At 46.0% G+C, this 24,547-nt stretch overlaps 1 protein-coding gene and 1 pseudogene across 1 annotated transcript in view; one reads left to right on the top strand and one right to left on the bottom strand.

Annotated features, from left to right (window-relative positions):
- The first annotated feature begins 11,695 nt into the window (after positions 1-11,695).
- On the top strand, positions 11,696-12,208 carry LOC142434795 (peptidyl-prolyl cis-trans isomerase A pseudogene; annotated as a pseudogene).
- Positions 12,209-22,324: 10,116 nt separating this feature from the next.
- The window catches only part of RIMKLA (ribosomal modification protein rimK like family member A), a 33,699-nt gene continuing 31,476 nt past the window's right edge, over positions 22,325-24,547 (bottom strand). Inside the window, exon 5 of the mRNA XM_075539389.1 lies at positions 22,325-22,993. Coding sequence (XP_075395504.1) covers positions 22,503-22,993 — 491 coding nt within the window. The 3' untranslated portion in view covers positions 22,325-22,502. The remainder of the gene's footprint in view (positions 22,994-24,547) is intronic.

Raw genomic sequence — 24,547 nt, 5'->3', positions numbered from 1 at the left:
GCTTTTGAAGACCCACCTTCATGACCTGTTTCCACCCGGGTCCATCAGCTCTTCACACCAAAAGTCCTCTGCTGGTGTGGTAGCTGATTTGTGTATGTGCGTGTGCCATTTTGGGGTGAAGAAGGTAGATGTGATGAAGCCAATAACTCAGGACTTTTAACCCCTCTCGAGTTGTGGTTTTGTGTCCTTGCCCCGGAGTGTGGACTAGCTTCCAACACCAACAGCACCCCGGCTGGCCGCGTCAGTAACCGGAACCACCTGGGGACACCACCCAGCATCTTAATCGGGCTGGTGGTGTCTTCACCACTCAATTTGTTTTTTAGCCGTTTCATGGGTACATTTTAGAGTCTTCCATTTTGTGTGGAATTAGATCCTCCCCCATCAAATGCTGTAATTAACATCACTTAAATTAAAACTTGAATAAAATATTGAAACCTAAAAAAAAGATAAAGCATCTAGGGTCTTAAAGGCTTGAAGGTAGACAAGCGGCCATCTAGCTCAGAAGCAGCAAAGCCCACATGGAAGAAGCACATCAGCTTGTGTGATCACGAGGTGTCGAAGGGATGAGGTATCAGGTATCATCAGAACAAAAATTTATATCATTGTGAATGCGGGGAAGTGCAGACTGGAGACCCAAAGCCCATCTGTAGGCAATTGGACATCCCCTTACGGAAGGGTCACGGGAGGAGACGAGCCAGTCAGGGTGCAGTGTAGCAACGATGAAACATAACTTTCCTCTAGTTCCTAAATGCTTCCTCCCCCACCACTATCATGATCCCAATTCTACCTTACAAATCTGGCTAGACCAGAGGATGTACACTGGTACAGATAGCAACTGGAAACACAGGGAATCCAGGACGTATGATCCCTTCAGGACCAGCGGTGAGAGTAGAGGTACCCGGAGGGTAGAGGGAAGGTGGAGTGGAAAGGGAGAACCGATTATAAGGATCTACATATACCTCCTCCCTGGGGGACGGACAACAGAAAGTGGGTGAAGGGAGACGTCAGACAGTGCAAGATATGACAAAATAATAATTTATAAATTATCAAGGGTTCATGAGGAAGGGGGGAGCGGTGAGAGAGGGGAGAAATGAGCTGATGCCAGGGGCTTAAGTGAGAGCAAATGTTTTGAGAATGATGAGGGCAAGAGTTGTATGAACCCCTAATAATATGATTCTTTTAAAAAAGAAAAAATTATGAGGGCAACAAATGTACAAATGTGCCTGACACAATGGAGGTGTGTATGGATGGTGTGTGTGAGCCCCAATTAAAATGATTTTTAAAAGAGAAAAAAAAATTCATTCATTTAACTGTTTTTACTCTCTCACTACTAAACGCATGGGCCCTTTTCTCTTTTTGCCTTCTTATCTTGTCTCTGCTCTCTCCACCCCTGAAGTTCTGCTCAGAAATACATCTGCATGGAGTACATTTATAATGTAGATTATTTCTATTGACCGGTTTTCATCCTGGTTAAGGGTCATACATTTTGGCTTTTTCAGATGTCTAGTGAATGTCTAGGAGCCCTGGTGGCAGAGTGGTTACGTGTTGTGCTGCTGGCTGGCAGGGCAGCTGTTTGAACATACCCGTCAGCTCTGAGGGCGCAGCACTTGGCTTTCTGCTCCGGTGAAGAGTGACAGCCGGGAAACCCACAGGAGCAGTTCCACCCTGTGTCTAGGGCCACTCAGAGTCCACATCAGCTCCATGGCGCTGAGCATGATGTTTGGAGTAAATTTTGTAATGTTTTTGAAAATGTTACCTTGTTGAGTGTTTGCATTTTTTCCTTCCTTTACAGGGTAGTGTTGTAGTTGGTTTTCTCAGGCAGCTCGGTTACTTGTGAATGAGTCGCATTTTGTCAAGGCTTATTTTGACGCTTTATAGGGTGAATTTGCAGTACTTTTATCGCTGGCTGTGGCTCTCCAAGTGAGGTTCAGGGATCCCCCGACCCTTTCAGAGGGTTCTGCAGCTCTTTCATTTTCCAGCTACGCATCTGCATAATGCCAGAGTTTCTTCGTCTACTTTGACCCAACAACAGATCATAGCATTTGAATGCTATGGAGAATGCAGATAGGAAAATTCAGTTGCCTTCCCTTAAGCTCGACATTAAATAAATTTGCAAGCAGTTTTCATCTGTAGATAATCTTATAATGATTTAGAATGCACCAAGCCCCCAGTTTTTTCCTGGCACTGTTAATATCACCAGGGCCATATTTTTAAACTATTGATTTTTTCTTTTAAGTTTTATTAGCACTTGATCCATATTTCATATAATTCAATCATATCAAGAAGTGTACAACTGTCATATTCAATTCTAGAACATTTTACTCTTCCTTGTAGTCATTATTATTCATGGTTTTTTTTTTCTAATTGTGGCAAAAAAATATACACAACAGAACATTTTCCAACCCCACAACTTCTACTGGTATAACTCAGTCATTGATTTTACTCTTCATTATGAAGGCCATTATTGATATCTGTTTCCAAAATCTTTTTTTAAATCATTTTATTGGGGTTCATCTCATATAACTCTTATCACAATCCATACATATGTCAATTGTGTAAAGCACATTTGTACATTCATTGCCCTTATTGATTCTTTTTCATTTCCAACTTTCAAGTTTGTTTCCATGTTATTAAGCATGTATATATGTAAATACTGTTATATTTTTCCTAGCAAATGGAATATTTTTTAAATTGTGAAGTGACTGTATTTCTTTTCTTTTCATTTAAAAATTTTATTGTATTAGGGGGTCTTACAGCTCTTATCACAATCCATTTATATATCCATTTTGTCAAACACATCTTTAATGTTGTCATCATCTTTTCCAAAACATTTTCTTTCTACTTGCGCCCCTGACTGCCTTTATTGCTAGTAATACTTTTCCCCTTCTAGGTTAGCTGCTTTGCTGCTAGAACAGCGGTTTCCATTGCCTTTGTGTTGACATCGTGTGGTCTGCTGGATTGCCCGTTATCGACTAGGCATTTATCTCTGCTTTGAAGGAGAAGCCTGACAGAGAAGTTCCTAGTCTTTTTCCTCTTTAAGATTTTGGATTCAATCTGAGGAACGACCACTGAGGAACTTTGGAAGCTAGATGAGATTGAGCAGGCATCAGTCCTCTGGAGAACTACCTGTGGTTATTTTACCGGAACTACATTCCCTCTCAAAGCCAGTGACTGAACCTCAACTCCCTGATTTTTATTGCCCAGACCTCCCAATAGCTGTGTACGTCTTTAATCCCCTGTATTAAACCACACCAAACCCGCTGCCATCGAGTCAATGCTGACTCACTGCCACCCCCCCGTGGGCTTGCGGAACTAGCTGTTTAGGGACTAGGAAGCCCACTCTCTCCCACGGAGCTGCTGGTATTTTCAACCTGCCAACCATGCAGACCACAGGCCTGTGCGCAACCACGGTGCTACCAGGCACCTGCATTAAACACACCTGCATTATTCAAAATGTCTAGCTGGGCTGTTCTTTTCTAGACGAAACACTTGCTATGTCTTCTTACGATCTTTTCCTTTGAAACAATCCGCATACTTATGTTTTAGATGTCTCATAATTTTATATATATATATATATATATATATATATATATATATATATATATATATATATATATATATATATATATATATGGAGAAGAATGAGGCTTTCTACTCCCATAAAGAGTTACAGTCTTGGAAGCGCACAGGGGTAGTACTACCTTGTCCTATAGGGTCGTTGTGAGTCGACATCGACTCGATGGCAGTGAGTTTGGATTTTTTGTTATAGGCATGTTATAGACTCACTTAGTCCGTTTACATTCTGTTTATTCCACTACAGCATGGTCTTTAATGGATTCAACTTGCCCCACATGCTCTCTTTCCTTCCCCTCTTCTTCCTTTTGGATGGATTGTCTGTGTCTTCTCATTCCATTCTCTGACCCTCCTTTGTTGGTGATTGCTCCAGAGATGAAACCATACATTTCTGAACAATCACAATGTAAAGTTTTTCAGGATATTTACTCTTTTCCTGGAAAATGCAGGGTCTTTAGAAACTTTGAACTCCATTTACCTCTTCCCAATTTATATATAAGGAGCTCTGGTAGTGCAGTGGTTATGCGTTGGGCTGCAATCCTCGTGGTCGGCAGTTCAAAACCACTGGGCTTTCGACTGCCATACACAGTTACAGTCTCAGAAACCCATTGACCTGATGGCAGTGAGCTTGGTCTTGTTCTTTAACTTACGTATGCATATGCAGTTGTTGTTCGGTGCCATCGGATCAGGTCTAGCTCAGAGCTATCCTATGCACAACAGGACAAAGCAATACCCAGGCCCGCGCCCTTCTCACACCGGGCTCGTGTATGAGCCTCTTGTTGCAGCCAGCGTGCCAAGCCTTCGTGTGGAGGGCCTTCCTCGCTGTCTGTACCCCTCCACTTTACCCAGCCTGCTGTCTTTCTCCAGGGACTGGTCTCGCTTGACATGTCCAAACCAAGGAAAAGTCTCACCACCCTTTCCTCTTAGGAGTATTCTGGCTGTACTTCTTCCAAGACAGGTTTGATATAGATCCCCAACTGACCATGAGCCCAGCCAAGGTACGTAACTCCCAGGAGGCCTCATTCTGTCTCACTACAGATGCGCATGATGCAAGCATGGCATCTCAAAGCACAGCAGGTGACAATCACACAAACACTGGAAAAGTAGTTCAGATGGTTCAATACAAGATGGCGTTGCTTGAATGATAGCACCATAGCATCGTTTAGGTTGACGAAAAAAATGTCTTATCGTCATTAAGACTGAAGGAACGTGATGGGGATATTTTCTTTAATATTCCATCAAATCCTATGATTTGGGATTCCTCATTTGCAAATCCACCTCATCACCTCTTTGTAGCCCCCAGGTCATCATTGGAAGTTTTTTTGCAGTCCTTTGTGGGCATGTTCTAAGGGTAAGTGCACATGTAAAAGAAAATTAGAAAAAGAGACAGGGAGGCTTAATTCTCCCTTTTGACAAAAATGAAAGTGACTTACTGCCCCCAACGTGCCTCCCCCCCGTTTCCCAGAGCATTTACTTTGGAAGACAGGTAAGTTATTTTTCTGCCTCTTTGAAAACATAAATGCTAAAAAGAAAGAAAACTAAGCCTTTGCCAGTTATACAATCCAGGAATGCTTCCTCAAGGACTTGGATGCCGTGGTCTTGAAATCTAGTCCATTAAGGAAGATAGAGCCCCTAGCTCACCTGGCACGGGGCTCTGAGAGGCAAGCCTGTTTAGGTGAGGAAGATATGAGAAATGTTGTTTTTCTTTGGGTCCCGGTAATGAGCAGACACAGGTGGCTATCCCAATTTTTAGGCTGCAGTCGGTCTGACAAGGGCTGTCAAATCCTCTGTCCTCAGGACTAGTTCGCAGCTGCCTCCAGACCATGTCTGAAATGGGTTGCACCTGCTCTGCTGTGGAAAGAAGAACTTCTTTGCTGTCGCATTCTCTGAAGCAGATTCCTGTGAAATGCATCACCTTCTGATTTAATGCTTCTTCAACAATAAAACTATTTTCTTTCTCTTCTACTTTGGTGAAGAGTTTGTTTTGGCCAGCATGACATTTTTTAAATTATGCTCAACAATTTTAAATTATTCTCAACAATGTGCAGAGCAGCAAAAACTTTGCATTTTCTGATTGATGCACAAGCTCCCAGCTAAGATTGGACGTGGTGATTGTCCACCTTCTTGCTTCAGTTCTTAGAGTGTTTTTTTGGTGGTTTACTGAGCACCACATTTTTAGCATCTTCATGTTTCTTTGCGTGGTAACTTTTTAATGTTCAAAGTGGACCCAAAGAATAATGTCGAATTGTGTCTAATTGTCCTAGGATGTGGTTTTAGAGAGAAAATACATGTGTCAGGTATGGCTCACACAGGCAAGAACTTGAATGCTGTCAGCTGTGAGTTCAATATTAATGAGTCAGCATTTTATATATTTAAACAAACACAAAAAACCAAGATTGTGCACTGATTGGTTGATGAAAATGTATGGCGAGAGGCTCACAGAACCTACCCCTGTGTTTCTCCTAGAGCAGTAGTTTGGTGTTCCCTAAGTCGGTATTCATAGCGACTTTGTAGAACTTAATTATGGTGTATACAAAGACTCAACTGTAAATGAATACAAAGAACTGAATTGATATGCTCCTACAAATACAAACTTTCATTAGCAAATAGGTACTTAAACAGTAACAGTGTTTAGAATAGAATTAACTAACCATTGGGACCAGGATATAAAACCAGGATTACATATTAGAAATATTATTCCGCTGACCCCACCACACTGAGGCAAACACTAAGGGCGTGCAATGGAGCAGCGGGGGAAGCAGAGCAAAGAGATCCCAAGGGAGTATAAAGGATGGACTTTGGGGCCAGGATGTGGCACCCCACAAGACTCATCCAGAAAACACTCCTAAAGGCCAACAAACAGACCTCGAACTACTAACAGATTTTTAAAAAAATTTTTGTTGTCTTTTTGTTTTGTCTTTTCTTTTTTACCTTGTAAAATTTGTATGTTAGTGTTTTCTTTGCCTATCAGCGTGTCGGTGTTGCTGCTGTTGACGCCATGTTCTTATGTGCCACTTGGGCACTGTCAAAGCCATCCGCATTTTTATGCACATATTACTATATCTGCAGGTCCACCTAGACAAGATATGCTGGACAAACAATAAGAGAAGAAAATAACGGGACCAATGGTCCCAGAGGGACAAGACAGCGTGGGAGGTAGGGGAAGGGAGGAGGTGTTGGTCAACCCAGGGACCAGGGAAAAGCGAGTGGTTCAAAACCAGTGGAGGGAGGGTAAGGGAGGACTGGTAGGGAGTGACCAAGGGCAAGGTAACTGAGAGGAATTACTAAAACTAGAATGAAGGTTGAACATGGTAGTGGAAAGCATAAGAAAATAGAGGAAAGGAGTAGGAAGCAAAGGGCATACATAGAAGCCTAAATACAAACATGTACATATGTAAATATATTTATGATCATGGGGGAAATAGACTTATGTGCATATATTTACAGGTTCAGTAGTAGGGTAGCAGGTGGACATTGGGCCTCCTCACGCACACTTCCTCAATACAATAGCGCCTTGCCCAGCTAAACCGTCATTCCATGATACCCACCTTCCTGACATGATCACTGAAGACAGATGTGTGTATAAGCAAACATGGTGAAGAAAGCTGATGGTGCCCGGCTATCAAAAAGATATAGCGTCTGGGGTCTTAAAGGCTTGAAGGCAAACAAGGAGCCATCTAGCTCGGAAGCAACAAAGCCCACAGAGAAGAAGCACACAGCCTAAGCAAATACAAGGTGTCGAACAGACCAGGTAGCAGACACCAAAGAACAAAAACCTTCATTGTGTGATCACCTTCCTCACATAAACGCTGAAGACGAATGTGTGCATAAGCAAGTGTGGTGAAGAAGGCTGCTGGTGCCCGACTATTGAGAGATATAGCATCCCGGGACTTAAAGGCTTGAAAGTAAACAAGTGGCCATCTAGCCCAGAAGCAACAAAGCCCACACGGAAGCAGCACAGCAACATGTGTGATCATGAAGGGCTAAAGGGACCAGGTTTCAAACAACAAAGGCAGGGGGAAAAAAATCACATCACCGTGAATGAGGGGAGTGTGTGATGGGGACCCAATGCCCATCTGTAGACAGCTGGACATCCCTTGCAGAAGGGTAGTGGGGAGGAGATGAGTCACTCAGGGTTCAGTGTAGCAACAATGAAACTCAAAACCTTCCTCTAGTTCTTGAATGCTTCCTCCCCTCCCAATTATCATGATCCCAATTCTACCTTGCGGACCTGGTTAGACCAGAGGATGCACAATGGTGCAGTAGGGATCTGGAAACACAGGGAATCTAGGACGGATGAACCCCTCAGAACCAGCGGTGTGAGTGGTGACACCGGGAGGGAAGGGGGTATAGAAAGAGAGAACCGATATTGGGGATCTATGTGTAACCTCCTCTCTGGGGGATGGGCAATGGGAAGGTGGGTGAGGGGAGACGCCAGGCAGTGTAAGATAAGATAAAATAATTATTTATGAACTACTAAGGGTTCAGGGGGAAGGAGGGAGAGGGGAGGGAGGGGAAGGGAAAAAAAGGAAAATGAGCTGATTCCAGGAACCCAAATGGAAAGCAAATTTTGAGAATGAGGAGGACAACGAATGTATAAGGGTGCTTTACTCAATTGATGTATGTATGGATTGTGGTAAGAGTTGTATGAGCCCCAATAAAAAGATTAATTAAATTTTAAAAAAAGAAATATTCCTTGCTTGCAAACCTTTGTCAGGACTATAGATTTCACAGATTAAAAAAAATCATTTTATTGGGGTCTCATAAAATTCTTATCACAATCCATGCATCCATCCATGTATCATTCTCAAAACATTTGCTTTCTACTTGAGCCGTTGGTATCAGCTCCTCATTTTCCCCTCCCTCCTCACCCTCCTTTCCCTCATGAACTCTTGATAATTTATAAATTACTATTATTTTTGTCATGTCTTACACTGTCCGACATCTCCCTTCACCCCCTTTTCTGTTGTCCATCCCCCAGGGAGGGTGTTATATGAAGATCCTTGTAATCGGTTCCCCCTTTCCACCCCACCTTCCCTCGACCCTCCCGGTGTTGCCCCTCTCAGCACTGGTCTTGAAGGGATCATCTGTCCTGGAGGATTTAACAGATCTTAATGAACAATGCCTCCAACGCGTTTGTATGCCCGCACACACGCAACACACACACACACACACGACCATAATTTTAAGGCCAAGTGCTACCACAGCAAAAAAATTGGATGTGGGGACTGAGAAGGCCATAACCCAAATGACCGCTCCAGGTTTGTTTGTTTTTGTCTTGGCTTTCTGGCTTGAACCACCGGCTTTTGCTGAGCCTGGGAGCGGAGCATGTTTGCGGGGGAGAGCTCAGAAGACAGGAGTTTCACTGTGGGCATGTTGAGTTTGAGACACTTATGAGACATTGGGGGAGATAGGAAAGGCAGACGGCTAGGTATTCAATCTGCTATTGAGGAAAGAAATTGGCTTCAAGTGATCAACCTGAGAGTGTCCTGGAGATGATCATCAATGGCTGGAGACGGGAGAGACAACAGGGAAGCCATGAGTGGACAAGGCAGCGCTTCAGGAAAGCTGCACTGACTGGAGAATGGGGAGGCTGGAAGGGAGTGGCAAAAACTGGAAGGAAAACCGGGAAATATTGTCCCCAGGGGCAGGTGTAGCCAAGCATGTTGAATGTTATGGGGACTTGTGTAAACTGAGACCAAAATGTCAGCTGGAGTTAAGGATCCATTGGTCGCAGTAAAATAGAACAAAAAACGCATTCACTTGAATGCAGTCCATTCTGCTTCGCAGGGACCCTGTAGTACAGAGTAGCACTGCCCCAGTGGGTTTCCGAGACTGTGTCTTTCCAGAAAGCCTCGTCTTTCAGTCACCACCAGCACAAGGGGTTATTTCCGTTTCCCCCAGGCTCCTACGGGCCACGTGGAGGGCATGCCGGACAAGGTCTTGTGCAATAGGAATGCCCGAGCGGTGGGCCCCAGGACTTCGAATCCTGGGAATTTGTCAGGAAAGCAGGGACCTCTGCTAAGCACAAGGGGACTTGCCAGGAAAAGGAGACGAGGAAGCAAAGCGGAACAGAGGAACCAGGTGGTAGCTGGAGGAAGATGGCAGTCCTGCGAGAGCCGGTAGTGCTTGGGGTTGAAGGAACAAGAACATAGGAGAGACTGAGAGCCGGAGCCCAGGGCCAGGGTGGGCCTTCCAGCACTGAGGGGTTGGATTGATAGGAAGGAGATACGTGGAACTGAGGGCAAGCTGACGTCATGACCACTGATAGTTTCATTTTCTCTCTGAAGCAGAGCAGTGGGTGTGAGGCCCGGGCTGCAGAGCGCCGACAAAGGCAATCAGAGAGAGGGAGAGCAAGTGGATGAACCATGTAGTAGTCTCGGTGGGTCCTGTTCAGGTTAGAGCAAGGGATAAAAAGTGGAAAAGTCCTAGCTAAGGACCTGTCCATTAGCTTAACTGTCACATCTCTATTTCCCGTCACCACTTGCTTACCTTCTTCTGTCGATCCCTAGAGTCTTTCTCACGTTTAGTATTCATTTACTTATTTATTTACAGTATTTTAATGCTTACATTTCAGACTCACTCAGCCTATTCCTACAAAGAATCTCCAGACATCTTCCACATAGATTCCCTGTATGTTAATAGTTTACATTTGCCCTGTCATTTTCTTTCAGTATGTATCATTTCTCCCCAATTGTAAACATGTTCTCCTTATCCCCCAATATGTATTTTTTCAAGACAGGAACCATCTCTTACACGTTCTCCAGGGTACAATAATCAAACTCAGGGAATTAACATCAGACAATGCAATTCGGACCTTACTTCAATATCTCCAATTGCATCGCTAGGGCTCTTCATGTTGCTGTCAGCTGCTGTGGAGTCCACAGTGACACCATGTGGCAGAGAGCAACAGTCTTGGAGGGTTTTCTTGCCTGTAATATTTATGAAACCATATGGTTCAACTGCCAGCCTTTTAGTTCGCAGCCAAGCGCTTAACCACTGTGTCACCAACCAAAACCCAAATTCACCGCCACCGAGTCAATGCCAGCTCATAGTGATGGGGTAGAACTGCCCCTGTGAGTTTCCATAGCTTAAAAAAAATCATTTTATTGGGGGCGCATACAACTCTTTTCACAATCCATCCATCCATCCATTCTGTCAAGCACATGTCTGTACATTTGTTGAAATCACTATTTTCTAAATATTTTTTTTTACTGGAGCCCTCGGTATCAGCTTCTCACTTTTCCCCTTCCTCTCCCCACCTTCCTCCCTCATGAACCCTTGATCATTTATAACTTATTATTTTTCATGTCTTACATTGACCAATGTCTCCCTTCACCCACTTTTCTGCTATCCATCCCCCTGGGAGGGGGTTATGGGTAGATCATTGTGATTGGTTCCCCCTTTCCCACCGCCCCACCTTCCCCTTACTCTCCTGGCATGGTTATTCTCAATATTGGTCCTCAGGGGTTTATCTGTCCTGAGTTCCCTGTGTTTCCAGCTCTTATCTGTAGCAGTGTACATCCTCTAGTCTAGCCAGGTTTGTAAGGTAGAATTGGAGTCAGGATAGTAGGGGGGGCGGGTAGGAAGCATTAAATAACTAGAGGAAAGTTGTATGTTTCACCCTGACTGGCCTGTTCCCCACCCCCACCCCACGACCCTTCTGTAAGGGGATGTCCAATTGCCTATAGGTGGGCTTTGGGTCTCCACTCTACACTCCCTCTAATTCACAATGATATGATTTTTTGTTTGGGGTCTTTGATGCCTGACACCTGATCCCATCGACACCTCGTGATCACACAGGCTGGTGTGCTTCTTCCATGTGGGTTTTGTTGCTTCTGAGCTAGATGGCTGCTTGTTTATCTTCAAGCCTTTAAGACCCCAGCTGTTCTATCTTTGGTAGCCAGGCACCATCAGCTTTCTTCACCACATTTGCTTATGTACCTGAGACTATAACTTTTTATGGGAGTTGAAAGTCCCATCTTTCTCCGATGCGTGGCTGCTGGTTTCAACTGCTGACCGTGCATAACCACTCTGGACAGAGAATCTTTAATATCTTTTATAATAAAAGAAAACGGTTTGGCTTTGCAGACGCCGCCACCTGAATCTGTAGTCTTGTCTGGTCCTGCAGTGCCCAGCCATGGTCAACCCTACTGTGTTTTTCGACATAGCCGCCGAAGGTGAGCCCTTCGGCCGCGTTTCTTTCGAGCTGTTTGCAGACAAAGTTCCAAAGACAGCAGAAAACTTCCGCGCTCTGAGCACTGGGGAGAAAGGTTTTGGTTACAAAGGTTCCTGCTTCCACAGAATCATTCCAGGGTTTATGTGCCAGGGTGGTGACTTCACACGCCATAATGGCACTGGTTGCAAGTCCATGTATGGAGAGAAATTTGAAGATGAGAACTTCATCCTGAAGCACACAGGTCCTGGCATCCTGTCTATGGCAAATGCTGGACCCAATACGAACGGTTCCCAGTTTTTTATCTGCACCGCTAAGACTGAATGGTTGGATGGCAAGCACGTGGTCTTCGGCCAGGTGAAAGAAGGCATGAACATTGTGGAAGCCGTGGAGCGTTGTGGTTCCAAGAATGGCAAGACCAGCAAGAAGATTACCATTGCTGACTGTGGACAACTCTAATTAAATGTGATCAGAATTTTCTGTTTTATCGTAAGCACCAGACCGCTCCTTGTGTAGCTTGGGAAACCACCCTTCTATTCCCAATGTGCTTGCAGTATCGTGTCATCTTGTGCTCTCACCCCAGTTCTTCGAGTTTCCTACTTTCCTTACTCCCCCCAGTCCAGCTGGAAAGCAGAGTTAAGTTTATGATTATGAAATAAAAGATAAATAATAAAAAAAAGAAAATGGTTTGTCAAGCAACGCATTCTGGGAAGTGCTTTGAGATGAGACACAAAGTGCTGCTACTCAAGTGTTCTCGAGAAATTGAGCTATTTTTATTTTTCTATCAAAGGAAGAAGCCAAGGCCCCTGGAGAGACCTAAAGAGTGCTGATGCCCTGGGAGAACGGTGAATGTAAGGCTTGTGCAAGAGCAGTCGTCTTTCCCTGAGGACATCCCTGCCGTGAAAGCAGCCGCTGCCGGGAGAGCAGTTGGGTCCAAACATCAATGACACAGAACATAAGAGCCAGACGGGTGCCAACAGCATGGAGCGGGGACAGTTGAAGGGGAAGCACAACTGGGACCTAGGAAAATAAAAGGGGGACGCTACATAGGCTTAATCCTTGAGAGGAATCCACAACACTCCACTGTGCTGCCTCAAATTCTTGTGAGGTTACCTGTAACCAGCCTGCAAATCTCCTCTCTGGTGCCCCTTCGGCTGTGCTTCTGCCACGAGCTGGGGCAGCTATCACCATCCTTTCCAAAGTATCCCCTGCCCGCCAAACTCATTGGTCTGGCACGGGGCAGTGGTTAAGTTGGGAGCCTACCAACCCCCCAGCTGCCCCACAGGAGAAAGTTGTGGCCACCTGTGTGTGTTGCCCACAAATATCGGTCCTGGCCCTGAAGTAATTGGGCCCGATCGATGAGTGCTCTCAGCGGAACCGAGAACGGGAAGCCTGTTTTCTTATTAGGAGGCTATCTATCCACCGGAGCATCTTTCCGGCACTTTGGCTGTGTGGTGGGTGCTCAAAGAATCCCAACTGCCTACATGATTTTTATACGGATTTCTTCTAGCAATAAAAAGCCGCAGAGCACAGTGAGTACATAAAACACAGGGAGTGTGTGAAAGAAAAACTGTACAATCTATTACGTTAACATTTCATTTCCAACTGACTGGTCCTTACCAACCAGACATAATGACCTAAGGGGGTCAGCTTGACTCCCAGTAGGGTCCAGATAGCAATCAACATTCCAAACTCGTGTTCGATACTTCCTTCTCTCACTGCCATCCAGTTGATTGTGACCCTGGAGGGCAGAGTAGAACTTCCCCAGTGGGTTTCTGAGACGAAGAAAGACTTGTCTTTCTCCTATGGAGTAGCTGGTGGTTTCAAACTACTGACCTTGCAGTCATCAGACCAATGGGAATGTTTCCTTGGAAACCGTCAGAGCGCACTATTACAAATAAACAACACCGATGATACTAAAACAAATCAAAATGGTGAGTCCTGCTCACAACTCACATTTTCACCCAGATTATGGACCTGGGAACGGTGTGACGCACAAATAACGCTGGCCTGGTGGCATTCGGTTTGGTGAATGGTGGAGCTCAGTGCAGTGCTTTGAGGTACTGGGGGGAATTTGTACGTGGTCTAGCACTTAGATGACATCAAGGCTTTATCCATTTCATTGTGTTTGGTAAAGTCATAAGGAAAAGACACCTTTTTTTTAAAAAAAAAAAAGGCTACTGAAGTGTATTGGAAGGAGAAATGGTGTCTGTGGTTGGCTTTAAAATGCTTCAGGAAAGGAAATGGATGGGTAAAGAAAGAAAAAATAGAAAATGCGGCTATTTTAGAATTTGGGGAACATGTTAAACAATTGTCCCTGTTTTTGTGTAACTTGAGGAATTTCCAATAAAAGAAAGAAAAAAAACCACAGGCCACATTCCCCAGTGTTTGGGTCAAAAGACACCATGAACAGTAGTACGACCTAGGATCACACCCCCAAATCATCCCTAACTTTAGCAATCATGCACCAGTCATCCTTTTTGATCTTTTTGGCTCCTTGATCCTCGGAGACTGGTATACGTCTACTTATTTCAAGGTGTTCAGGCATGGTACGGACCATAAGCTAGTTCCCCAAAGTCTTATAGCTTTTTCCAGGAAGGTCCTGTGAATGTTATGCAAATGCAGGTCCTGTTGGCCCAGCCTGACCCACCAGGGTTCCTGTCCCCCCTCGGGCCCTTGCTGCCTCACACAGGCGCTGCTAGTGGTGGTCACCTCTCACTTGCTGCTGGGATCTTGATTCGGGCATCAGTGCAGGGAGCATGCTGAGGGGCCCATGCCAAGCTGACAGCATCAGCATCAGTATTTTCCTCCGTCACCTGGACAGCTGAGGGCTGGCACTATGACAATTCAGAGGGCACTCTGAGTCTGAAAGGGAAATTATGGTTTTTCAGAACGCAGCTGATGTGTGAGTGAATAAGATGGCGTTTTCAATGAAGCATTCTTGTTTTGTGATATGAAGATAATAAAATGCAGATTTAGCATGCGATTCTTATTTTAAAAGAACAACCCAAAGACACAAGAATTTGGAGACACAAACAACGCATTGTTTTAATAAAAAAAGCAAAACAATAATTTACAAATGATTTCTGTTGGGAGAAGTTAACATTGTTATTGCTGCAGAAGCCACTTGGAAATGAGCTATTATGGTGCCTAGTTAAGATACATTCTTTACGGCACATTTTCATTTCGCCATTGGACAGAAAAAGCAACAACTCGCCTTCCTGGAGGAAACTTAGCTGAGGTATAGCGCACAGGTACAGTCTGTATCTGTACGGGTAAACTAACCAGATTTCTCCCAGAGAAACAAGAGGAACCACGGAGAGCAGCATGGTGCTTTCCAGTGTGCTTTCTCTTCACTCCAGCACAGAGCAGTGTGTGACTCCTGGACTGTGACATACTTCCTATGTGTATCAATGCTTGTGTGTATCAATTTATGTTCTCTGGCCAAGTGACAGTGGTGTGTTGGTAAGTGTTTAGCAACTAGCTCTCCCAGGGGCTGAAGTGGGTGGGGGCTTGATATGAAAGGTTTGCCATTTCCTGTGGTGTAAATAGTCCCACCTCAGCGGATTTCAAATGACCAAATGTGAGATGCGCACACCATGAGATCGTATTTCCTCCATACAAATGCCATAGATGTAACTCACCTCAAAAGCAGAGGTAATGGTAAAGCTAAATTTTAAAATATTAGAAAGTGATGTTTAGAGTATTGCCTTTCTTTTTAATATATTTTATTTAATTGCACGTTCAGACAATTTAACGTTTAATGATGGCTGTTTAATATGTGTTTAACATTTCAAAATTCCTGAGAATTTAACAATCAATTCTCATCAACAGCTTTGGTTGGGTCAATTCTGACTCGCAGGGAGCCTGTACGACAGTGTAGGCATAGAACCGCTCCCTGGGGTTTCGAAGACGGTACATCTTGAAAGGAGCAGAAAGCCGCATTCTTCTCAGAGAAGTTGCAGGGGGTTTGAACTGCTGAGCTTGCCCTTAGCATTTCCACGGAAACCACTACCCGCCCAAGCTCTTCCATCAGCCCTTGTGGACAGTACAAGCCAGCTCAAGCCCACCACTGGTGCTCTGAGGGCGGGGGTTAAATAGACCCAGCTGCCTGGCCTGCTACCTGAAGAGCTGTACCAACATTATGCAGAGGGATGCTTTAAGGGCCTTGTCTCTCCCTTGTAGGGCATCAGTGTTCTTTCTAAATAGGAATTCGGGGTGTCCCACCCGGGACGGGATAGAACCACAACAGAATTTTAGCTTCGGATGGCTAGTTCCTCACCCAATCTCTGGGTCATCAGTCCTGCCAAGTTCACAGCCGACCAGGGTTCCCCGCAGACTTTTGGATCTCCGCACTCCCCTCAAGCCTCTGTTTGATGGGCTTCATTGAATTCCCTGGCACCTCCTTTTTCCATTTGATGCAAAGCCAGTAGGACCCATACAGGAAGAGAGGGGGGGCGGAAACAAAACAAACAAGCCACACCCAAACCAAGTGCTAAATCACCCAATGTCGGGGCCTGCTCAGGGGCCTCCGGGCCTCCCAGCTGTCCAAGGCATTCTTCAGGATTTTTCTAAGTTAGATGCAACTCTTATAACATCTTAGAATCTCAGGAATGAACCCCCCAAACAAAACTTATAACATCTTAGAATCTCAGGAATGAACCCCCCAAACAAAACAGCCCACATCCATCAAGTGGATTCAGACTCCCCGGGACCTGAGAGGCCCCCTCCAGTCCTTGTGCGCATCTCAGCACAGCGTGCTTGAGGCGCCACCCGTGCCAGACGGGCACCTCTTTCCCCCAGCTGCAAAGCTGCTGCCTTTTGTTCCTGGGCCCCAAGCCCTGATCACCGGGAGAGTGGTTGGTGCCTGCTGACCATGGAGAAAGCAAGCGGAAAGGAACCTGCTAGAAGCCAGACCTGCGGTTGAGTGCTTCCCATTCAAACTAGTTTCATGAGCTTGAGTGGCTTTCCCCAGGCCAGACACCTGAGCGCTGTCTGCGTGGGGATTTGAAGCCGGTGCAGATGCTGGGGTACAAGAGGACGTCCACAGACTCGTTTGTTCCAAAGAAGGGGGTAGGAACTCGGGGTGGGGTACACAGAGGGTGAAGCTTCCCCTGGAGTGGGTCCGAGGGGCAGCTCATGAATGGGAGCGCCGCGTGTGCACGGGTGCCAGGTCTTGTTTCCTCCCACGTCACGGAAACCCACAGGCAGTGGCTCATTGGTACTGGGGCTTGTAGGAATGAGGGACGCAGGGCGCTTCGTGTCTGGGCTGATGCCGGGCAGAGCTGCGGCAGCACTTGCTTAAAATGGAGCCACAGTCAGCAGTGAGTGCCGAACACAAGTGGCTGGAAACCACGGGACCCCAAAGGCTCCGCACCAGCGCACGGAGTTGGCAAGCCTGCCCGGAGAGTCCTCGGCTGACCCGGACCACAAGAGGGAAGAATCTGAGTTGCAAGACTGGCCGCAGGGGGGGCTCGCTGAGGAACTGGAAGTGAGGGGCAAGTTTGGACCTTGATGCCGATCACAAGTGGAACCTAGGAGTCAACCAGGACTGGCCCTCAGATGCGTCTGAGGGGGACATTTGGAAAGCTCCCACCGCTGGCCTCCAAGACATTTGGCAGAGGGAAAATCAGCCAGATTGAGAGTCGAGAGGCCCAAGTCCATTGGTTTGGGGCTTCTCCTTCACAGCCCCGCACTGATGACGGGGAGAGCGCGGCCTGCTTTGGGTGACACAGCGGGAGAAGCCACGCCCTGGGGTGATGGAATGATCCCCGGGCTGTAAAGCAGACACTTACACTTTATCCTGGATGACAGGTTTGGTGTACAAAAGTTTTCAATTGTCAGGGGCGCTGAGTGTGTCTGGGCCAAATCCATTTGGGAACCTGTGGTCTAAAGAAAGCCTGGGCAGCGCCACCCTGCACCATGGGGAATCCCATCGTCCCCAAGCCATCCGATAACCAAACCCTTGGTAGCTGGCACATCAGGCAGATCAAGAGCAGGGGCTCAGAAGGGGAATAGGTAGCAATTGTTAGGCACTGTAGGAAAACAGAGCCACCTGCACGGGACAGGAGTAAGATGGTCTGGGTCTGCATCCCAGCCATGACGCTGACGAAGGTTGAGTACCCCTGGCCCCCTGGGACTCCAAGTGCCCATCTGAAGAATCTAATTTCCTAAGTGCTGATATTCTTCTGTGCCCCCTAAATAATGCACCTTGGTGTGGCTTCAGAGTCTGCAAGAACACGAAAAGGCAGAAGGAGTCACCAGATGGAGCTGGGGTACCAGCACCAGGCCCGGGGCCATGCTGCCTGCCAGCCTGGGAACTTCAAAAGCAGGAGAAAATGGACTAGCTTGAAGGAAGAGTCCTGCTCTCAGCTGGCAGGGTTTTAGAAGGGAGGCTGCCTTCCACAGATTGGGAATAGAGGCAAAATCTATTTCTAGAAAAGGATTTAGGAATATCTATATTGGGGAAGGATGGTTCTCTAGGTTAAAAAAATAAAGCCACGAACTTTACTAATCTTGAGTCTCAGAGACAAGTCAAAAACAGCATCTAGTTTTCTGTAAGACTGCAGTCTGAACACTAACTTCAGGAACCATGATGGCTGTCCCCAAACAGCAAATAAACCTCCCCTCCAGGTACAGGGAGGACACTAAGCTGATGTGACTTACTTGGCTAAGGATTCACTCTCCAGCCTGGCTCCCGGCTTACCCGGGTGTGGTACTCTGGCCCATGCTCTTCCGGAAGGATGAGCTGGTATTTAGGCAATCCTGGAACACCCAGCCTAGCTGCTTCCCCCTTGCCTGGAGTTTCTTTCTGTGTTCTCAAGGTAAGAATTCTTCAGGACTTGAAAGGGGGCCGGGATGAGGCATGGTCCTCTTCTCCATGGGGAATGGGAATATATGTGTCTCAGAATCTTTATACAATATGTCGCTTCAAAGGCCCTCCCTGTAATCAACAGATATTCCTGATTCTTTCACTCAAACAACCCACAGAAGTAATTTCTTCCTCCTTCCTATCAGAATGCCCAATGATCCCAATTTCTTATCTTCATGAAATGGAACAAAACTTCCCTAGACCTTTCTTATGCCCTTTCCTCCTGGTCCCACCCGTTATCGTAGAATTCCCACTTAGGGAGACCCATGGCTTCTGGTCCACAGGGAGGCCTGTGAGAGCCAGAACTTGGCGAGTCCACCTTGTTTTTCCAGGTCTCACAAGGTTTGTCTTTCATACGGTGTGGTCAGGCCACTTCTCTACCACTCGTTTTAGTGGAAAATATTTGCGTGGTCCTTGTCTGCCAGGTTTCCACCTTGCACAAGTTCTGGCTCCTTGCAGGATTTAAGGCAACGCTTATCATATCCTAAGTCCCCTCATCCACACTCTAGCAACTCCGTAGCCCCTTGTAATTGGACAGATGGCGGGAAGACATTTTTCCCAGATGCAAAATCAGGTATATATTGCCGTGACTGAGCTACTGGTATTCGAGCTTTGACTGGACTAAAAATGCTACTTCCAGACCATAGGAAACCATTTTTGGACAGTACCATCTATATTACATAGGGAAGACTTTGCTAGTTGGCACGGGAGGGAAGGGTTTGGGGTTAGCTATACCACATCAGAAACCTGTTTGAATATATAAACAGCCTTATTCCTCTCAGGTCTGAAGTTTCCTTAGCTAGATGCAAGACCTCTAAGAAGCTGCATTCTTATTTCAGGGCCCCTCTCCACTGCTTAAAATGCTTAAGCCAAGAATTCACCGCCTCTTTCTTTCGTAAGCCCCTCAAAGGAGGGATGATAGCAAACATGGAGGCCAGGAGCACAAGGTCTTCTGCAGCCACTTTTCAGAGTGCACCTGCCTTTATTTCTACTTTCGTGCACTCTCAAGAGGTAGTACCAGCTGCTACGGAGTCAATTCCACTTCAAGGTGACTCCTGTGTCAGAGTGGAACTGGGCTCAACAGGGTTTTCAATGACTGATTTTCCAAAGTAGAGCAACAGGTCTTTCTTTGTAGGCACCTCTGGTTCTTCTTGAACTTCCAACCAAAAGGTATGTGGAGCACATTAACCATTTGTACCACCCAGCGATTCCCTACCCAAAAAATGGTCAGATGGGGGCAGAGTACATGTCTGTATAATATTAATGAACTCTGTAGGAGAATAAGCTGAACCAGTACCTGGCTAACGCTGTACTCCACGACTTTCTTGCAGACCTTGTGGGAAGCTATGCCAAGTGTGTTTCAGCTACCTGGCCAAGGTTCACTAGGCCCGTGGCCAAACTACAGTAAGGGCAGCCCTAGAGAGAGGAGATGACCCAGCCATCATCATCGAGCTCTTTTCAGATTCCAGGTGGCAACCCCAGCCGCTGGAAAACAGACTCCATTAGCAACGGAAGCTGGAAGCACGTTCTGGTTGCGCTGGGACTCTGCTAGCATCCTTTTAGATGAAGAGGGCGAGGCTTGGCTACACTATGCAATAGAAGTGATGGATGCAGCTCTTAGAGGTCATCCCTTGGTTCAAAAGTTTAGGCAGAGAGCATCTGGCCGTGTCAAGATCAGACCCAAACTTATCCTGCTTCTCAGCCCTCCTCAAGTGGTAACGATAGGTACATGTCTTCACCTGTGTAAAAGAAGAGCATTACCATTTTTCAAAGTACAAGATAGATTGTTGGTTATAGGTCAATGATGTGTGCATGATGCTGGACTGCCTCTGAGCTATCACTGTGTAGCATGACCTCTCTGTTACACGTACCAAACATTTCCCAGACATGCATAGCTGGTCCTTGGTGCAGTTGGTCTTAGTCACAGTATTAAAAAAGTAAAATACCATTTGAATGTATTGTACAAAAAATGCCATTATTTGGTTTATACATGTTTCACATTTCCAGAAGAATAAATATAAGATGTGACTGTGAGACAGTGTACAAGAATTGCCATATCCAAATGACTGTTGTTGCCTCAGGAAGATGTGTGTTTAGTCCAGGAAGACATTTCTAGAACCTTCTTGGGAAACTGCCCATTTATAAGCTTCTTTAATGTTAGCAAATCTTTCTCCTTTAAGCACAGGCTCATTTTTTGAGGGGTGAATTGAGAGGGGGAAAAACAGCCAAAGACTCCTAGGCAGGAAGCCTGATAGACGAAATGGATGGGGATGTTTGGGATGACGTCTAGTGGTGGGGAGGGAGCAAGTATCAAAGAACGATGTCTGACTGTAAAGCTGTGGGGCTTCTTCCTTTGCATGGCTTCCACGATTTTGCCAAGGACAAGTTCGAGATGTTCTGTTACATGCAATATCACAGGTCAAGAGCATAGTCTCCCAGGAAAAGAACTCCAATGATGGTAACTCCGAAGTGCATATGTGGTGGTGGTGGTGGGGGGCTTACTTATTGACAGGAATACTCTATAAACAACGTGGAAAATGCCATTTCCAGGAGTAGTCCCAAGGGAAGGACCATCATCTCCTGCTTAAGGAGTTAAACCAAAAAGCACTTGGTGTGAGTTCCACATTAGGCCCCACCCCACCCAGCAAAAAAAAAAAAAGTACAATGAGTAATTAATTCCTGATACCTGAGTCTCTTCAGGTTGGAAAACTTGGTAAAGGCAGGTCTATGGAGCCTGGATAAGACTAGGCTGTCAAGCAGAGTGCAGTGTGCTTGCAATGGCTCTATCAACACAAACATACAATATAAATAAACCAATACATACAGTAAACACAACACAACTTCACACACTAAAACCTCTTACAGCGATGTTATATGCAAAATTTCGGAAGAACAATGATCTTCCAGTAGCTTTCTGAGTCCACTGAAAAAGAAGTCTATGGGGCTGGATCCTACTACACGCTCAAGAAGTAAAGTGTGGCCGCTAGCTCACTGGAGCACATTTCCAGCGGAGGCCAAAGGCAGCAAAGGTTCAAGAGCCGCCGGGGCTGGCATTCGTTGAAGCAGGATCTACACACGGGAGTGGAATCAGAGCAGTTTGTAGAAAGCTCCCTTTATAAAGCAGGACATGTGCCAAGCAGTGCTACTCAATCTCACTTTCTACAAAGTGCTTCATGGAAATGTTCGCCAGGAAGCGCCTTGAAACACCATATCCTGAGTATCAGAGAACTATGGTCAAGAGGGTGATGGGGGAGGAGCCGGGATGGTCTTCTCCTAGTGTTTGAGTTGTGACTTCTCCAAGCACCCCCCTCTCCCTCCCTCTCCCTCTCTCTCTCTCTCTCTCTCTCTCTCTCTCTCTCTCTCTCTCTCTCTCTCTCTCTCACACACACACACACACACACACACACACACACACACACACACACACTGATTAGGACGTTACTGTAGTCACCACCCCCACCCCACCCCACCAGCCCACCCCACCTCTTTAGTGTTCAGAGGACAGTATCCCCAGGAGCCACTCTGAGGTCATGGGCTCTTCTCCTCAAAGTCAGAAGCAGCAGCAAGACAGAGTCAGTGCCGGAAAGTCAGCCGCGGGTTCCAAGGGCTTGCAGCAGACATGGGCTCAAATCGATCAGGCAGGATGTTGGTTTTTTGGTGCATGTTTTTATCTTGGTCTTTGTAAAAAAAAAAAAAACCCAACAGAGCCACACAGCTTGGCTGTTTGCTTAAATCATCGTTGGAAAGACAGCTGCATGCCCAGATGGGATTTCTAGTTTTGGTGCAAATGAAATCACGTGTGTCCAGATTTTATTCTCTCAAAACTACCAGGGAAGCAGTAGGATTTGGTTCAAATGCTGCCGGAAAAAAGCAAATAGGAATTCACTTCAGTTTTAATTCAGAAGCAATCCTGTGGTTCATGTTGTAGCCAGGCTCAGGGAGCGCGGGCGGCGGGGCCCCGGGTGTGCTGACGGAGGGAGCTTGGATCTCGCCCAGTTCGGGCTCACTCTCACTCGAGGTAGACCCATTATTGACGGTGTAGACGCTCCCTGGGACCCCCTGAGCTGCAGCACAGCCGTCTGCCTCCTTGAGCTCCATGGGACCAGACAGTCCTGGGAGGAGGGCCATCTTCCCAGTCTGCCTGCTTGGCAGCAGGGACAGGGTGTAGTCTGCAATGATCCCACCCACATCTAAGTTGCACGCCTGGTCGAAGGCTAGAAAACCCACGTTGGCGTTGGCCTCGCACACCACGAAGGAGCCATCATCCATGATAAGGAGGTCAATGCCACAGAAGTCCATGCCCAGGATATTGGACACTTGAATGGCCAACTGCTTGCCTTGCTCCGTCAGCGGGCACATGACGCCCACACCACCTGTGGGGAAAGCACAGGGCCGTGACCGTGACAAATAACACTGACAAGGAGTCAAAGGGCTCTTCGAAGGAGAGATGAGGGAATGCAGATGAGCAGGCAGTGAGACAGGCATTTGAATGATCGGTAACCAAGTCTGGATCTAGATCCCATGGGAGAGTAGCATGGTTACCTCTTGTCAAGAATCCTAAAAGCATTTACCTTTCGACCCAGTCATCTTCCCACTACCTAGAAACCCTAAAGAAATGATCTTTTGTACAGGAAAACGAAAGGCTTTTACACAAATATGTTGGTTGCAGTATTATTTAAAATATCAAAAAATGTAGTGTCTGATAGATCAGATAGTAAGTCTTCAACAAGCATTTGTACAATAAATAGCTGAAATGTCTGGCAAAACAGGAAAACAGGGTACAACCATTAATGATAAAGCTCATAGAGAGTGTATCCTCTCATGGGGCAAACACTGAGAAGGATTAAAGACTATAATATGACCACAGCTATGACAACAGATATGTTCAGGAAAAAATTCTGGGGAAAATATTAAAATAATAACTGTGGAAATAAAAAGGGAAAGAAATAAAAAAGAAACTATCAGCCGTGGTTCTTCCTAAGGAGCCCTGGCAGTGCAGTGGTTATACGCCGGGCTGCGGTCCATTTGGTCAACAACTACTAACCACCAGCACTGCCGCAGGACAAAGCCGGGCTCCCTAGCCCTGTAACAGCAGGAGTCTCAGAAATCCACAGGGGCCAGCTATAAGTCAGCATTGACTCTGGCAGCCATTTGCCTGGCTTTGGTGGTTATTTCTAGATGAGATTTTTTTTAAATCATTTTATTGGGGGCTCGTACAATTCTTATCACAATCCATACATCCATCCATTGTGTCAAGAACATCTGTACATTTGTTGCCATCATCATTCTCAAAACATTTGCCTTCTGCTTGAGCCCTTAATATCTGCTGCTCATTTTCCCCCTCCCTCCCCACTCCCCCCTACCTCATGAACCCTTCATCATTCATATATTATTATTATTTTGTCATATATTACACTGTCCGATGCCTCCCCCTGCCTTGTTCTCTGCTGTCCCTCCCCCAGGGAGGAGACTATATGTAGATTCCTGTAATCAGTTCCCCCTTTCTACCCCACATTCTCTCCACCCTCCAGGCATCGCCACTCTCATCACTGGTTCTGGAGGAGTCATCTGTCCTGATTCCCTGTGTTTCCAGTTGCTCTCTGTACCTATGTACATCCTCTGGTCTAGCCAGATTTGTAAGGTAGAATTGGGATCATGATAGTGTGTGTGCGTGGGAGGGGGAGGAAGTATTTAAGAACTAGAGGAAAGTTGTATGTTTCATCGTTGCTACCCTGCACCCTGACTGGTTCATCTCCTCTCTACAACCCCTCAGCAAGGTGTGTCCGGTTGGCTACCATTGGGCTTTGAGTCTGCTCTAGATCAGATTTATGATAAATATCTTTTTTAATTTGGCTTTCTCATATTTTCCAAATTTTCAGCATTAATTTTTTTCGGAAGAAAGCGATAGAAAAGACTTATAAGTCAAA

The sequence above is a fragment of the Tenrec ecaudatus genome, chromosome 1 (assembly GCF_050624435.1).
Source record: "Tenrec ecaudatus isolate mTenEca1 chromosome 1, mTenEca1.hap1, whole genome shotgun sequence".
NCBI classification, from domain to species: domain Eukaryota; kingdom Metazoa; phylum Chordata; class Mammalia; order Afrosoricida; family Tenrecidae; genus Tenrec; species Tenrec ecaudatus.
Note: the sequence above shows the minus strand (reverse complement) of the source record. Positions and strands in the feature narration are given on the sequence as shown.